Below are 15,832 nucleotides of genomic sequence, written 5' to 3'. Positions count from 1 at the left end.
ACCTCCCACCTTAAAAATATTCAATGACCCCACGCCTCCACCTGCCTTCTAAGACAGAGAATACCAAAGTCACACAACCCTCTGAGCCTAAAAGGGCTTCCCTTAGTTTTAAAACTCTGGCCCCTAGCTCTGGACTCACCCACAAGAGGAAGCATTCTTTCCACGTCCACCTTGTCGAAATCGTTCAACATCTCATATATTTCAATCAAGTCACCCGTCACTCTCCTAAACTCCAGTGGAAACAAGTCCGGTCTGTCTAACCTTTCCTCAGAAGACAACCCGCTGAACACCAATCAGAAAAAGTCCAGTGGTTAGCACTGGGACTACAGCACTGAGGACCCGGGTTCAAATCCCGGCCCTGGGTCACTGTCCGTGTGGAGTTTGGACATTCTCCCCGAGTCTGCCTGGGCTTTACCCCCACAACCCAAAGATGTTCAGGTTAGGTGGATTGGCCATGCTAAATTGACCCTTAACTGGAAAAAAAATTAATTGGGTACTCTAAATTTATTTTAAAAAAGAAAGAGTCCCATTTATGCATACTCTCTGTTTCTGGCTGCCAGCCAATCTTCTATCCATGATGGACAATCACAGCAGGTCTGACAGCATCTGTGAAGAGAGAAGGGAGCGAACCTTCCGAGTCTGGATGACTCTTTGTCAAAGCTTTTGTCAACGGTTTTGTTTCAGATTCCAGGATCTGCAGTAATTTGGCCAGCTATAACCTCCTTAATGATCGATTCCAATACCTTCCCTTTGACAGACGTCAACCTAACTGGCCTGTAGTTTCCTATTTTCTGCCGCCCTCCCTTCCTGAGTAGAAGGGTTATATTTGCTACTTTCCAGTCAGATGGAACCTTTGCAGAATCGAGGGAATTAAGGAAATTTAACACCAAATATACTACCTCTTTGGCCTCTTCTTTTAAGATCCGCGGATTAAATCCATCAGGACCCAGAGATATGTCCACCCTCAGTCCCATCAGTTTGCTCAGTACCGCTTCCCTCGAGTTTGTAATTTCATCAAGTTCCCCTCTCTCTTCCACCTCTTGATTTATAGCTAATGCGGGAAAGTTATCCTCTATAGTGAAAACATAGCAAAATATTTGTTAATTTCTTCCGCCATTTGCATATTATCTACCATTAGCCCCTCGTTGTCACCCTCTAGAAGACCAGCACTCACTTCCACCCACTCTTCCTTTTAAATACCTGGAGAAACTCTTACTCTCCATTTTTACATTTCTAGCTAGCTTTCTCTCATACTCTAATTCCTTTCTCCTGATAATACTTTATTATATCTGCTGTTTTTTATATTCTGACAAACCATCTGACCTGCCACTCACCTTTGTGCAATTATAAGTTTTTCCTTAAATGTGATACTTTCCTTATCTTCTTTCGTAACCGCAGGTGGTCGATCCACCCCTTACAGTGTTTCTTATCATAGGAATATGCTAATTTTGAGCATTCTGAAATATCCCCTCAAAGTCTGCCACTGCTTCTCTATTGATCTATTCCCTGTTATCCCATTCACTTAAACAAACTGAGTTTCCATGTCCACATAGTTGTCCTTGTTCCCACACAAACTGCAGCTAACTTCATTGAGTGCGCACAATTTCAATAGTTATCATCTGAGCAAAATCCTGAACTGAAAGCTTAAACTTTGTTAAGTGAAAAGAAAGAGTGGTTTCAAAGCCAGCTGTGCTCAGCTTTTCCTCCGACATATAATATTTCAATTAATATTTATTGAGCTGCTGCGTGAAGTATGGACTGAGCCAGTAATGAAGTATGGATCTGGATTGCACAAAGTCTGGGACTCTGTCCATGTCAACACATGGGTTTTTCCGGGTCCTTAGGGGGAGGGGGAGCAGCCCCAAGTCGTGGTCCACATTGGCACTAACGACATAGGTAGGAAAGGGGACAAGGATGTCAGGCAGGCTTTCAGGGAGCTAGGATGGAAGCTCAGAACTAGAACAAACAGAGTTGTTATCTCTGGGTTGTTGCCCGTGCCACGTGATAGTGAGATGAGGAATAGGGAGAGAGAGCATTTAAACACGTGGCTACAGGGATGGTGCAGGCGGGAGGGATTCAGATTTATGGATAACTGGGGCTCTTTCTGGGGAAGGTGGGACCTCTACAGACAGGATGGTCTACATCTGAACCTGAGGGGCACAAATATCCTGGGGGGGAGATTTGTTAGTGCTCTTTTGGGGGGTTTAAACTAATGCAGCAGGGGCATGGGAACCTGGATTGTAGTTTTAGGGTAAGGGAGAATGAGAGTATAGAGGTCAGGAGCACAGATTTGACGTCGCAGGAGGGGGCCAGTGTTCAGGTAGGTGGTTTGAAGTGTGTCTACTTCAATGCCAGGAGTATACGAAACAAGGTAGGGGAACTGGCAGCATGGGTTGGTACCTGGGACTTCAATGTTGTAGCCATTTCGGAGACATGGATAGAGCAGGGACAGGAATGGATGTTGCAGGTTCCGGGGTTTAGGTGTTTTAGTAAGCTCAGAGAAGGAGGCAAAAGAGGGGGAGGTGTGGCGCTGCTAGTCAAGAGCAGTATTACGGTGGCGGAGAGGATGCTAGATGGGGACTCTTCTTCCGAGGTAGTATGGGCTGAAGTTAGAAACAGGAAAGTAGAGGTCACCCTGTTGGGAGTTTTTTATAGGCCTCCTAATAGTTCTAGGGATGTAGAGGAAAGGATGGCGAAGATGATTCTGGATAAGAGCGAAAGTAACAGGGTAGTTATTATGGGAGACTTTAACTTTCCAAATATTGACTGGAAAAGATATAGTTCGAGTACAATAGATGGGTCGTTTTTTGTACAGTGTGTGCAGGAGGGTTTCATGACACAATATGTTGACAGGCCAACAAGAGGCGAGGCCACGTTGGATTTGGTTTTGGGTAATGAACCAGGCCAGGTGTTGGATTTGGAGGTAGGAGAGCACTTTGGGGACAGTGACCACAATTCGGTGACGTTTACGTTAATGATGGAAAGGGATAAGTATACACCGCAGGGCAAGAATTATAGCTGGGGGAAGGGAAATTATGATGCCATTAGACGTGACTTGGGGGGGATAAGGTGGAGAAGTAGGCTGCAAGTGTTGGGCACACTGGATAAGTGGGGCTTGTTCAAGGATCAGCTACTGCGTGTTCTTGATAAGTATGTACCGGTCAGACAGGGAGGAAGGCGTCGAGCGAGGGAACCGTGGTTTACCAAGGAAGTGGAATCTCTTGTTAAGAGGAAGAAGGAGGCTTATGTGAAGATGAGGTGTGAAGTTTCAGTTGGGGCGATGGATAGTTACAAGGTAGCGAGGAAGGATCTAAAGAGAGAGCTAAGACGAGCAAGGAGGGGACATAAGAAGTATTTGGCAGGAAGGATCAAGGAAAACCCAAAAGCTTTCTATAGGTATGTCAGGAATAAGCGAATGACTAGGGAAAGAGTAGGACCAGTCAAGGACAGGGATGGGAAATTGTGTGTGGAGTCTGAAGAGATAGGCGAGATACTAAATGAATATTTTTCGTCAGTATTCACTCAGGAAAAAGATAATGATGTGGAGGAGAATGCTGAGCTGCAGGCTAATAGAATAGATGGCATTGAGGTAAGTAGGGAAGAGGTGTTGGCAATTCTGGACAGGCTGAGAATAGATAAGTCCCCGGGACCTGATGGGATTTATCCTAGGATTCTCTGGGAGGCCAGGGAAGAGATTGCTGGACCTTTGGCTTTGATTTTTATGTCATCATTGGCTACAGGAATAGTGCCAGAGGACTGGAGGACAGCAAATGTGGTCCCTTTGTTCAAAAAGGGGAGAAGAGACAACCCCGGCAACTATAGACCGGTGAGCCTCACGTCTGTAGTGGGTAAAGTCTTGGAGGGGATTATAAGAGACAAGATTTATAATCATCTAGATAGGAATAATATGATCAGGGATAGTCAGCATGGCTTTGTGAAGGGTAGGTCATGCCTCACAAACCTTATTGAGTTCTTTGAGAAGGTGACTGAACAGGTAGATGAGGGTAGAGCAGTTGATGTGGTGTATATGGATTTCAGCAAAGCGTTTGATAAGGTTCCCCACGGTAGGCTATTGCAGAAAATACGGAGGCTGGGGATTGAGGGTGATTTAGAGATGTGGATCAGAAATTGGCTAGCTGAAAGAAGACAGAGGGTGGTGGTTGATGGGAAATGTTCAGAATGGAGTACAGTCACAAGTGGAGTACCACAAGGATCTGTTCTGGGGCCGTTGCTGTTTGTCATTTTTATCAATGACCTAGAGGAAGGCGCAGAAGGGTGGGTGAGTAAATTTGCAGACGATACTAAAGTCGGTGGTGTTGTCGATAGTGTGGAAGGATGTAGCAGGTTACAGAGGGATATAGATAAGCTGCAGAGCTGGGCTGAGAGGTGGCAAATGGAGTTTAATGTAGAGAAGTGTGAGGTGATTCACTTTGGAAGGAATAACAGGAATGCGGAATATTTGGCTAATGGTAAAGTTCTTGAAAGTGTGGATGAGCAGAGGGATCTAGGTGTCCATGTACATAGATCCCTGAAAGTTGCCACCCAGGTTGATAGGGTTGTGAAGAAGGCCTATGGAGTGTTGGCCTTTATTGGTAGAGGGATTGAGTTCCGGAGTCAGGAGGTCATGTTGCAGCTGTACAGAACTCTGGTTCGGCCCCATTTGGAGTATTGCGTACAGTTCTGGTCACCGCATTATAGGAAGGACGTGGAGGCTTTGGAGCGGGTGCAGAGGAGATTTACCAGGATGTTGCCTGGTATGGAGGGAAAATCTTATGAGGAAAGGCTGATGGACTTGAGGTTGTTTTCGTTGGAGAGAAGAAGGTTAAGAGGAGACTGAATAGAGGCATACAAAATGATCAGGGGGTTAGATAGGGTGGACAGTGAGAGCCTTCTCCCGCGGATGGAAATGGCTGGCACGAGGGGACATAACTTTAAACTGAGGGGTGATAGATATAGGACAGAGGTCAGAGGTAGGTTCTTTACGCAAAGAGTAGTGAGGCCGTGGAATGCCTTACCTGCTACAGTAGTGAACTCGCCAACATTGAGGGCATTTAAAAGTTTATTGGATAAACATATGGATGATAATGGCATAGTGTAGGTTAGATGGCTTTTGTTTCGGTGCAACATCGTGGGCCGAAGGGCCTGTACTGCGCTGTATTGTTCTATGTTCTATGTTCTAACACCAAATTATATTTGTTTCCGCGCAAGTCTTTCAATAAAATCAACCCAGTCTGGACATTCTGTCCATGACATACTGAAACACATCCCTGCGGTATCTCATCAGAGTCATTGCCCCTAAATGCACTATTGGATCTGTCGAGATCACTAAAAACTCTTACAGCTGCTGGAAGCAAGTTCAAAAAAAGCCATTTTGAATTCACTTGATTTTAAAGACGTACAACTCTATTTCATTTGGGATCTGGGAGATGGTTGAATATTCAGGAAAGATGTGATCTTCCTGCTAATCTTTGTAGGTCGTGGCACAATTTGCATGAAATTCCCTGGGAATGGTGAAGGAGAGTTATATTTAAACCTCATGGAACAATATGATTATAGTTGACTACTGAGGAATGACACTGATTTACTCAAAAACATAAGACTAATAACTTGAGAATCATAAACTTCCTGACCTTTGATCACTGGGGGTTAAGGAGTTTCTTTTCATATTTGTCCACCTTGTTATCAGGGAAGGAGGTATAATTAATGGACTGCAGTTTCTGTATAATTACCACCCAGATACCAACTTAATATGGTTGGAATTGATTGAAATGTTGCCAATGATTGTAGAATATAAAGCTTAAGTAAATTGTGTCCATAACCAATTTACACTGGAGCATCTGTGATATTTTACACTGCTTCAAAGGTCCGCTCACCTGAAGCATCCCCACCCACAAAACCAGTCATATTCCCAGGTCAGGGTGAGAAATTTCCATCAATTGCACTTACTTGGGGATGTTCATCACATTACACCCAGAGTCCCTGGTACAGCAGCATGTATGGTCAGAAGGTTTCAGTGTTAAATTGCTGTATCCAATTTAGCCTGGCCCAGGTCTGTTTGACATGCTGTTGCTGCCAGTAGTATAAATTGATCTGCCCTTTGTACAGTTGTCAATTGAAACCACACAGGTATGTCTTTCTCCACTGCAGTGATAAGTTAATCGAAGACAACAATAAACACCAGTTGATTAAAGCTAATTAAAATGTAAGACCAAAAGTATTCAATTAGTCAACCCACCTCTGCTGTTTAAAAAAGTTAAGGGAAAGAAGATTTCTTGGCAATCACACTTTTTTTGTGATGCTGGAGAATGTCCTCGGTCCAACCATCCTCAGCTGCTTTATCAATGACCTTTCTTCCAGCAGTCAGGAGTGGGGGTGTTTGCTGGTCATTTCACAGGGTGCAACTTCCCGGACACTGAAGCTGTCCATGCCTGCACGCAGCAAGACCTGGATAACATTTGGACTTTCAAGCTTATACATGACGAGTAACATTCGGCAGCACGGTAGCACAGTGGTTAGCACAATTGCTTCACATCTCCAGGGTCCCAGGTTCGATTCCCGGCTTGGGTCACTGTCTGTGCGGAGTCTGCACGTTCTCCCCGTGTGTGCGTGGGTTTCCTCCGGCTGCTCCGGTTTCCTCCCACAGTCCAAAGATGTGCAGGTTAGGTGGATTGGCCACGCTAAATTGCCCTTAGTGTCCAAAATTGCCCTCAGTGTTGGGTCGGGTTACTGGGTTATGGGGATAGGATGGAGATGTGGGCGTGGGTAGGGTGCTCTTTCCAAGGGCTGGTGCAGACTCGATGGGCCGAATGGCCTCCTTCTGTACTGTAAATACTATGATTCACACTAAAGAACTGCACCAGTCATGGTTGGGATGGCTGTGTATAGCTGTGGCTATAAGAGAAGATCAGAGGCTGTGGATTCTACAGCTAGCAACTCAACTCCTGACTCCCCAAAACGTGTCCGCCATCTACAAGGCACAAGTAAGGAGTGTGACAAAATACTCTCTACTTGCCCGCATGAGTGCAGTTCCAACACTCAAAAAGGTCAACCACCATTCAAATCAAAGCACCCAGATATAAACTTAAACATTCATTCCCTCCACCACCAACACATAGTGGCAGCAGTGTGTACACTTGCCAAGACTCCATCGACCAAAACCACAGCCTCTACCACCGAGAAGAACAAGGGCACAGATGCATGGGGACACCAGCCCATGCAAGATCCCTTCAAGTCACACGCCATCCTGACTTGAAAATATATTGTTACCCTTCACTGTCACTGAGTCAAAATCCTGGGCAGCACGGTAGCATTGTGGTTAGCACAATTGCTTCACAGCTGCAGGGTCCCCGGTTCGATTCCCGGCTTGGGTCACTGTCTGTGCGGAGTCTGCACATCCTCCCCGTGTGTGCGTGGGTTTCCTCCGGGTGCTTCGGTTTCCTCCCACAGTCCAAAGATGTGCAGGTTAGGTGGATTGGCCATGATAAATTGCCCATAATGTCCAAAATTGCCCTGAGTGTTGGGTGGGGTTACTAGGTTATGGGGATAGGATGGAGATGTGGGCGTGGGTAGGGTGCTCTTTCCAAGAGCTGGTGCAGACTCGATGGGCCGAATGGCCTCCTTCTGCGCTGTAAATTCTATGACAACTGCCTCCCTAACAGTACAATGGGTGCACCTGCCCCAAGCAAACTACAGCAGTTCCAGAAGGCAATACACCACCACCTTCCTGAGAGCAATTAGGGATGGCCAATACAAACAAAGAACAAAGAACAAAGAAATGTACAGCACAGGAACAGGCCCTTCGGCCCTCCAAGCCCGTGCCGACCATACTGCCCGACTAAACTACAATCTTCTACACTTCCTGGGTCCGTATCCTTCTATTCCCATCCTATTCATATATTTGTCAAGATGCCCCTTAAATGTCCCTATCGTCCCTGCCTCCACTACCTCCTCCGGTAGTGAGTTCCAGGCACCCACTACCCTCTGCGTAAAAAACTTGCCTCGTACATCTACTCTAAACTTTGCCCCTCTCACCTTAAACCTATGCCCCCTAGTAATTGACCCCTCTACCCTGGGGAAAAGCCTCTGACTATCCACTCTGTCTATGCCCCTCATAATTTTGTATACCTCTATCAGGTCGCCCCTCAACCTCCTTCGTTCCAGTGAGAACAAACCGAGTTTATTCAATCGCTCCTCATAGCTTATGCCCTCCATACCAGGCAACATTCTGGTAAATCTCTTCTGCACCCTCTCTAAAGCCTCCACATCCTTCTGGTAGTGTGGCGACCAGAATTGAACACTATACTCCAAGTGTGGCCTAACTAAGGTTCTATACAGCTGCAACATGACTTGCCAATTCTTATACTCAATGCCCCGGCCAATGAAGGCAAGCATGCCGTATGCCTTCTTGACTACCTTCTCCACCTGTGTAGCCCCTTTCAGTGATCTGTGGACCTGTACTCCTAGATCTCTTTGACTTTCAATACTCTTGAGGGTTCTACCATTCACCGTATATTCCCTACCTGCATTAGCCCTTCCAAAATGCATTACCTCACATTTGTCCAGGTTAAACTCCATCTGCCATCTCTCCGCCCAAGTCTCCAGACAATCTAAATCCTGCTGTATCCTCAGACAGTCCTCATCGCTATCCGCAATTCCACCAACCTTTGTGTCGTCTGCAAACTTACTAATCAGACCAGTTACATTTTCCTCCAAATCATTTATATATACTACAAAGAGCAAAGGTCCCAGCACTGATCCCTGTGGAACACCACTGGTCACAGCCCTCCAATTAGAAAAGCATCCCTCCATTGCTACCCTCTGCCTTCTATGGCCTAGCCAGTTCTGTATCCACCTTGCCAGTTCACCCCTGATCCCGTGTGACTTCACCTTTTGTACTAGTCTACCATGAGGGACCTTGTCAAAGGCCTTACTGAAGTCCATATAGACAACATCTACTGCCCTACCTGCATCAATCATCTTAGTGACCTCCTCGAAAAACTCTATCAAGTTAGTGAGACACGACCTCCCCTTCACAAAACCGTGCTGCCTCTCACTAATAACTGCTGCCCTTGCCAGTGACATTCACACCCCATTAACTAATAAAGAAAAATAAGAAATATAGAATATTTGTCCCTTTATCCACCATGATATCCACTGGCTTTACCACATTATCAGTTTGTATTACCAGCACTTTCTGGTGTCAGATTTAATTGGAGCTGAAGGAAAGATTCAATGCAAGATACCCCACGCCAGTAAATTCTGAGCCATTGCTTTGGACTTTTCTGATCTGCTGCTACACTTGTTGTTGATCAGTCCTCCAGGAAGTGTTACTGTAATTTCACCACTGGAGGATCAGGGAGCGTAACATATGGCAATGGGTTTTATTCCAAGAAGCCCAGGCCATAATACACTCTGGCCGGAATCCCCCACTGGGTCGGAGAATCATCGGGGGGGGCGGGGGGGAGTGCGCGAGAATCGCGCCACGCCGCTCCGATGCTGGGCCACCGATTCTCCGGCAGCCGAGTTCGGTCGAGTCCTGTCAGCATGGATTACGTATGGTCCTACCCGGCTGGACCCCGGAGTTCTGGCTGGGGGGGGCGAGGGGATTCGACTCCGGTGGCCAGGCCCGTGATCGGGACCTACCAATCGGCGGGTGGGCTAATCCGTGGGGGACCTATGTTCCTCCATGCCGGCCCCTGTTGGGCTCCGCCATATTGCCTGGGGGCTGGCGCGGAGACGGAAACCCACTCGCATGCGTGGTGGACCCGCGCTGGCCGTGGCGCACACCCGCGCCGGCTTTCAAGCGCCGGAGCAGTGGACACCGCTCCGGCGCCGTGCTAGCCCCCTAAGAAGGGGTGAATGTCTGGGCCTGGAGGCCCTTTGACGCCGAAGTCACTCCCACCACTTTTGACGTCAGCGTCAGAACTTGGCCGCAGGATCAGAGAATCCCAGCTACTATTAGCAATTTGCATTTATGAAGTTGTTTGTTATTTGTGATTATCAAAGTCACAAGAGGCATCGTAAGTGATTGTAAGAAAGGGTAATTATTCTTCCTTGTCAATCTGACCTGTCTGCAGCCTTTGACATGGTTAGCAAGAACCAAATCACGAAGAACTCACAAAGTGATTCTCACGAGCTTTGTATCATTGTGAATCATTGAAACTACTGTACATTGACTGAAATTTGGCAGCATAACTGCATTCTTAAAGTTAGTCTTGCAATTCATTAAGAAACTAACTGAAACAGAAAGTCTGTGCCGGAATGAAGACCTTTGGATTTGGGTTGTTCACTCTGATGTGCACATCCTAAATAGATAAATAAAGTTGGCTTACATTAACACTGCAATGAAGTTACTGTGAAAAGCCCCAAGTCGCCACACCCCGGCACCTGTTCGGGTACACAGAGGGAGAATTCAGGATGTCCAATTCACCTAGCAAACACATCTTTTGGGACTTTGGAAGGAAACCGGAGCACCCGGAGGAAACCTATGCAGACACAGGGAGAAAGTGCAGACTCCACACAGATAGTGAACCAAGCGGGAATCGAACCTGGGACCATGATGCTGTGAAGCAACAGTGCTAACCATTGTGCTACCGTGCCAATACCAGTTACCTACGGTTTCTGTTAACTATACATTCATTATTATTAACTGTACTTCAATTAGGACTATATAATTGTATTCTTCATGATATATTGCTACAGTTTTATCTTTGTACGTTGCAGATTCGGACGATGATGTGCATGTTTTTGATGGCTGAATTATATCCAGAGTCAGTTATGTGCTATTTTCAATTACCTTGCGGAAATTTGAGCTAGAAACTCATCTCGGATAGTGGTGCAAATTGACGGTATTGGATACATTGCCCTCATACACAGCATCTGATAGTCAGTTCCATTCCAATCAACTGAAACCCTTTGGTCTCTTATAACTTAGATTTGCCTGAATTTCTAAACAATCAAGTTTTTCAAAGAAGAAACTCATGCAATGGTTCAGTTAATTACATTATCTAAATCCTTTTAGTACTCAGGATATTGCTGAAACTGTACACAACAAATTTGATGTTCATATACTGATAGGTTTTCCTTGCATGGTGCAGTCTTGTCCTCTGATAACTTCTTTTATACCGGCTTGGTTTGTAACGCACTGTTGATTCCTGCTTCAACATTGTAACATAGGGACAGAAGTGGGACATTTAACCCCTTAAGCCTCTTCTGACATTCTTTGAGATCACGCCCATTCCGCAACCTAATTCTGTATACCCACCTTTACCCCTTATTCGTAAATGTGTTTCATTAATAAAAATATATATCAATTTCAGATTTAAAATTAACAATTTGCTGATGAGAGTTTCAAACTCCTACAACCATTTGTTCAGAGAAGTTTATCCTAATGTCACTCTTGAAAGAGCAGGGCGTATTTTTTAGATTGTACCTGCAGTCCTAGATTCCCGAGCCAGCAGAAATAGTTTGCCTCTATTTGCTCTCCTTAATAACTTGAACGTTTTGGCCAAATCATCACTTAAACTTCTAAATCCTAGGGAATATAACCTTAGTTTGTTGAATGTCTCCTTGTAATTTAACACCTGAAGTTCAGGTATCATTCTGGTAAACCTACACTGACGCCCAACAAGACCATGACACCTTTGCTAAGGTGTGCCATCCAGAACTGGTCCCCTGTTACTCCAGGCTTCTGATTTGATTTGATTTATTATTGTCACATGTATTGGGAAACAGTGAAAAATATTGTTTCTTGCATGCTGTACAGAAGTCAGTGCATACCGGACACAGGGAAGGAAGTGTTGGCTAACCAGGGTTTTGTATAGTTGTAGAATGACTTGGATTCTATTCCCCTTGATGTCAACGACAGCGACCCAATAACCTAACCTTTCTGAATCTGCATACATTTATTCTCTTCTGGCATGTGTTGTACCTCATCTGTTAGTATTGTGTTTAGTGGATTTGTGATAAACTCGGTAGCAATTCTGAGCTTCTAATTCACTTTCACAAAATTCCTTTGCACTTTGTAGCACAGGGCTAAATCGCTGGCTTTGAAAGCAGACTAAGGCAGTCCAGCAGCACGGTTCAATTCCTGTAACAGCCTCGCTGAACAGGCGCCGGAATGTGGCGACTAGGGGCTTTTCCCAGTAACTTCATTGAAGTCTACTTGTGACAATAAACGATTTCCATTTCAATAACTCAGTGTCCTGGGAAAGGTTTTTTAAAAAGTTTCGGCAATGTTTCTCTGCAAATTCAACCTTCAGCAGCAAAACAAATCTGGCACCTCTCCCCCCACCCACCATCGCGCCTAGTCATTCTTTTCTGAAGTAGTCAATGATAGAATCCTAAACACAAATGTGGATCTGGATTTGTCAGCCCATCGGAAACTGGCGGATCTTGGCCCAACCAAGTGTCAGAAAGTACATTAATTCGCTGAAATGAGAGTTGCGTTTCCAAAGGCAGTAATTATTTCCGACGATGTTATTTTTCACTGGTGTGAAGTTTGTGGAGGACCAGGTAACTGGTCCGAGTCATGGTGACCCAATACAAGCAGCGTCTTCCCATTTGGCATTACTAGACCCAGCATTGGCAGGCAGCCATGTGATAAAACTACAGTTAGGCATTATTATGTGGAATAATGTCTGATTCAATCTTAACGCAGATAAAATAGTGCTACACCCCCCCCCCCCCCCCCCCACCCTTAGAATGCAAAGGAACGTTTCAGTGCAGGTGTGAAGGCATTCACAATGCATGTCAGCACAGACACCATATGAGTAGAGGTGATGAAGGTGGCGTTTTATTTTGCAGGGAAACACACACACACACCAATCCCAGCTGCTGCTTACCTGCGTTTCTGAGCTTCCTATTCCTGAACACCGAGATGATGACCAATACATTGCCCAGAATGTCCACCGCGATGGTGAAGATCAGCACCGTGGCCAGCGCCGTGGTCACCCCGGGAGAATGTGGTCGCTCTGCTTCCCAGGACACCAGCTCGGAGCAATTGCCATCTCCCGACATGTCCTGGACCCAGCCGCTTCCAATTGGAGACCATCCAACTCCCTTCCTCTCCCTTCCTTCGCTGGCAATAGTATTTGCAACTGATCGGGGCCACAACAGAAGAAGGAGCCTGGAACATGTATCGATTTGCTTGCCTGGTCCTGAAAGGCTTCTTTGTGCGAGCTCCCTCCTGTATCCGTAGCATTGGCTCCCCCCACCGAAACTTGTTGAACAAAGTTAACTTTAAAGCCGCCTTCAGGACCGTGTCACGGTGCTTGGGAAAGTGAGGACGCGCCCCTGCTCCTGTCTGCTTTTGGAGTGGGGGAAGGCTGGGCTGCTGCTCTTCCGGGCTGTGTACTGGTGCAGGTAGATGTTCACTGCCTATAGCCCCGGCTGGCATGTGTCTCTGGCTGGCTGGCATTCAGGGCAGGGAGCACACCCCACCCTCCCCAACACACACACACCGCTCTCCATCCCCGCACCTCCCCCCGCACCCTTATTGGGAGGGGGCAGCGTCACTCAGGCAGGGGCGGGTGGGGGGGAGCTGTGTGTGAGGTTAGCCACCTCTCCATCCCTTCTCCCAGTCCGGGGATAGAGAGAGAGATAGAGTGAGGGAGGAGGGGGGAGGGGGGAGAAACAGCGCCATCCAGTGAACACCAATGAAACTCAAAGCCCAGCAAGTGATCATCCACAATTAAAAACCCTATCGATCCTCAATATCTCCTCCACCACTCAATCTTACAACAGTTCTCCCAATGCCCCTCTTATTCTCCTCCCTGCTCCTTTCCCCAGTGAGAAGCCAATCTTTATTTCTGTCTGCCTGTCTCTGTCTGTCTGTGTCTGTCTGTCTGTGTCTCTGTCTGTCGATGTGTCTGTCTGTCCGTCTGTGTCTGTCTGTGTCTGTCTGTCTCTCTGCGTCTGTCTGTGTCTGTTTGTCTGTGTGTTTATCTGTATATCTGTGCCTGTCTGTGTGTCTGTCTATATGTCTGTGTGTGTCTGTCTGTCTGTGTGTTTCTCTGCATGTCTGTGTCTGTCTGTCTGTGTGTCTGTCTATCTGTCTGTGTGTGTCTGTCTATCTGTCTGTGTCTGTCCATCTGTGTGCCTGTCTAGTTGAATTGTGGCTGGCAAACTCCAGCTGGGGGGGGAGGGGCAGCAGTTTTGTCCAAACTTTCTTTTTTAAAATTATCATCCAACTACATAGACCCGAATCTGCATTCAAAATTAACACATCAATCGGAGGGCAGGTCATCCTTATTTCGAAACTGTTCATCCTCAAGTTTGCTGCAAATACTAACCGGCTGATTTTGACAGCATTGAGCAGATAATGCACTGTGTTTGTTTAAAGATAAAGAAAGCCTTGCATTGTACCGCTACCGGACATCGCAAAGCGTTTTGCAGTCAATTATATGGGTTTTATTTAAGTGCAGCTATTATTGTAATGTAGAAACCACAGTAGCTAATTTTACACAGAAAGATCCCACAAACAACAATGTGATAATGACCAGATTGTCTGTTATTTTGGGTGCGCGATGTTGATTGAGGGATGAATGTTGGCCGGGACACCAGGGATCGGAGACGGATTTAAAGTTTGTGGGAGCCCTCGCATTCACCTTCATTTTGCACCCCCCCCACCGCCCCCCCCCCCCCCACCATCCTCACACCCCTCCCGACCCCACCCCACCCTTGCCCACAGAACGCACAGGTGGAAGCCACAAGTTGACCACTGCTTTTAAACTCGCCAAAAACACGCAACACAACTCCCTCAAACACACTAACCCCCTCCCCAACCCCTCCCCATCTCCCCTTCCCCCTCACACTCTGCCATTCCAACAATCTCACTCGCCTGGGCTCTTCACGATTGCCTGCCTCGCGTGTTATGGTAGCCCTGCCTCTCCCTCGTGTCAGGCCATCGCCATGCACTTGTTGACTGACTTGGATCCACTAGTGCTGGCGCCCAGTGTAAACCTGCTCACCTCAACTGCTCAGCGGCTGGCCTCGTGGCTTGATTTTTATGATTTTGATTTGATTTGATTTATTATTGTCATATGTATTAGTATTCTGCGAAAAGTATTGTTTCTTGCATGCTGTACAGACAATGCATACCGTACATAGGGAAGGAAGGAGAGACTGCAGAATATAATGTTACAGTTATAGCAAGGTGTAGAGAAAAGATCAACTTAATACGAGGTAGGTCCATTCAAAAGTCTGATGGCAGTAGGGAAGAAGCTGTTCTTGAGTCGGTTGGTACGTGATCTCAAACTTTAGTATCTTTTTCCTGACGGAAGAAGGTGGAAGAGAGTATGTCCGGGGTGCGTGGGGTCCTTAATTATGCTGGCTGCCTTTCCGAGGCAGCGGGAATTGTAGACAGAGTCAATGGATGGGAGGCTGGTTTGCGTGATGGACTGGGCTACATTCACAATCTTTTGTAGTTTACTACGGTCTTGGGCAGAGCAGGCTCCATACCAAGCTGTGATACAACCAGAAAGAATGCTTTCTATGGTGCATCTGTAGAAGTTAGTGAGAGTCTTGGCTGACATGCCAAATTTCCTTAGTCTTCTGAGGAAGTAGAGTGGTTGGTGGGCTTTCTTAACTATAGTGTCAGCATGGGGGGACCAGGACAGGCTGTTGGTGATCTGTACACCTAAAAACCTGAATATCTCGACCCTTTCTACTTCGTACCCATTGATGTAGACAGGGGCATGTTCTCCACTACGCTTCCTGAAGTCGATGACAATCTCCTTCGTTTTGTTGACATTGTGGGAGAGATTATTGTCATCGCACCAGTTCACCAGATTCTCTATCTCATTCCTGTACTCTGTCTCATCATTGTTTGAAA

The 15,832-nt window shown here is 46.4% G+C and overlaps 1 protein-coding gene across 1 annotated transcript in view; it reads right to left on the bottom strand.

The window, feature by feature from the left end:
- The window catches only part of LOC140421285 (melatonin receptor type 1B-like), a 204,244-nt gene extending 190,802 nt beyond the window's left edge, over positions 1-13,442 (bottom strand). Inside the window, exon 1 of the mRNA XM_072505887.1 lies at positions 12,843-13,442. Within this exon, the coding sequence (XP_072361988.1) occupies positions 12,843-13,017 (175 nt within the window). The 5' untranslated portion in view covers positions 13,018-13,442. The remainder of the gene's footprint in view (positions 1-12,842) is intronic.
- Between the last annotated feature and the right edge of the window lie 2,390 nt (positions 13,443-15,832).

This window comes from Scyliorhinus torazame, chromosome 5 (assembly GCF_047496885.1).
Source record: "Scyliorhinus torazame isolate Kashiwa2021f chromosome 5, sScyTor2.1, whole genome shotgun sequence".
Taxonomy (NCBI): Eukaryota; Metazoa; Chordata; class Chondrichthyes; order Carcharhiniformes; family Scyliorhinidae; genus Scyliorhinus; species Scyliorhinus torazame.
Note: the sequence above shows the minus strand (reverse complement) of the source record. Positions and strands in the feature narration are given on the sequence as shown.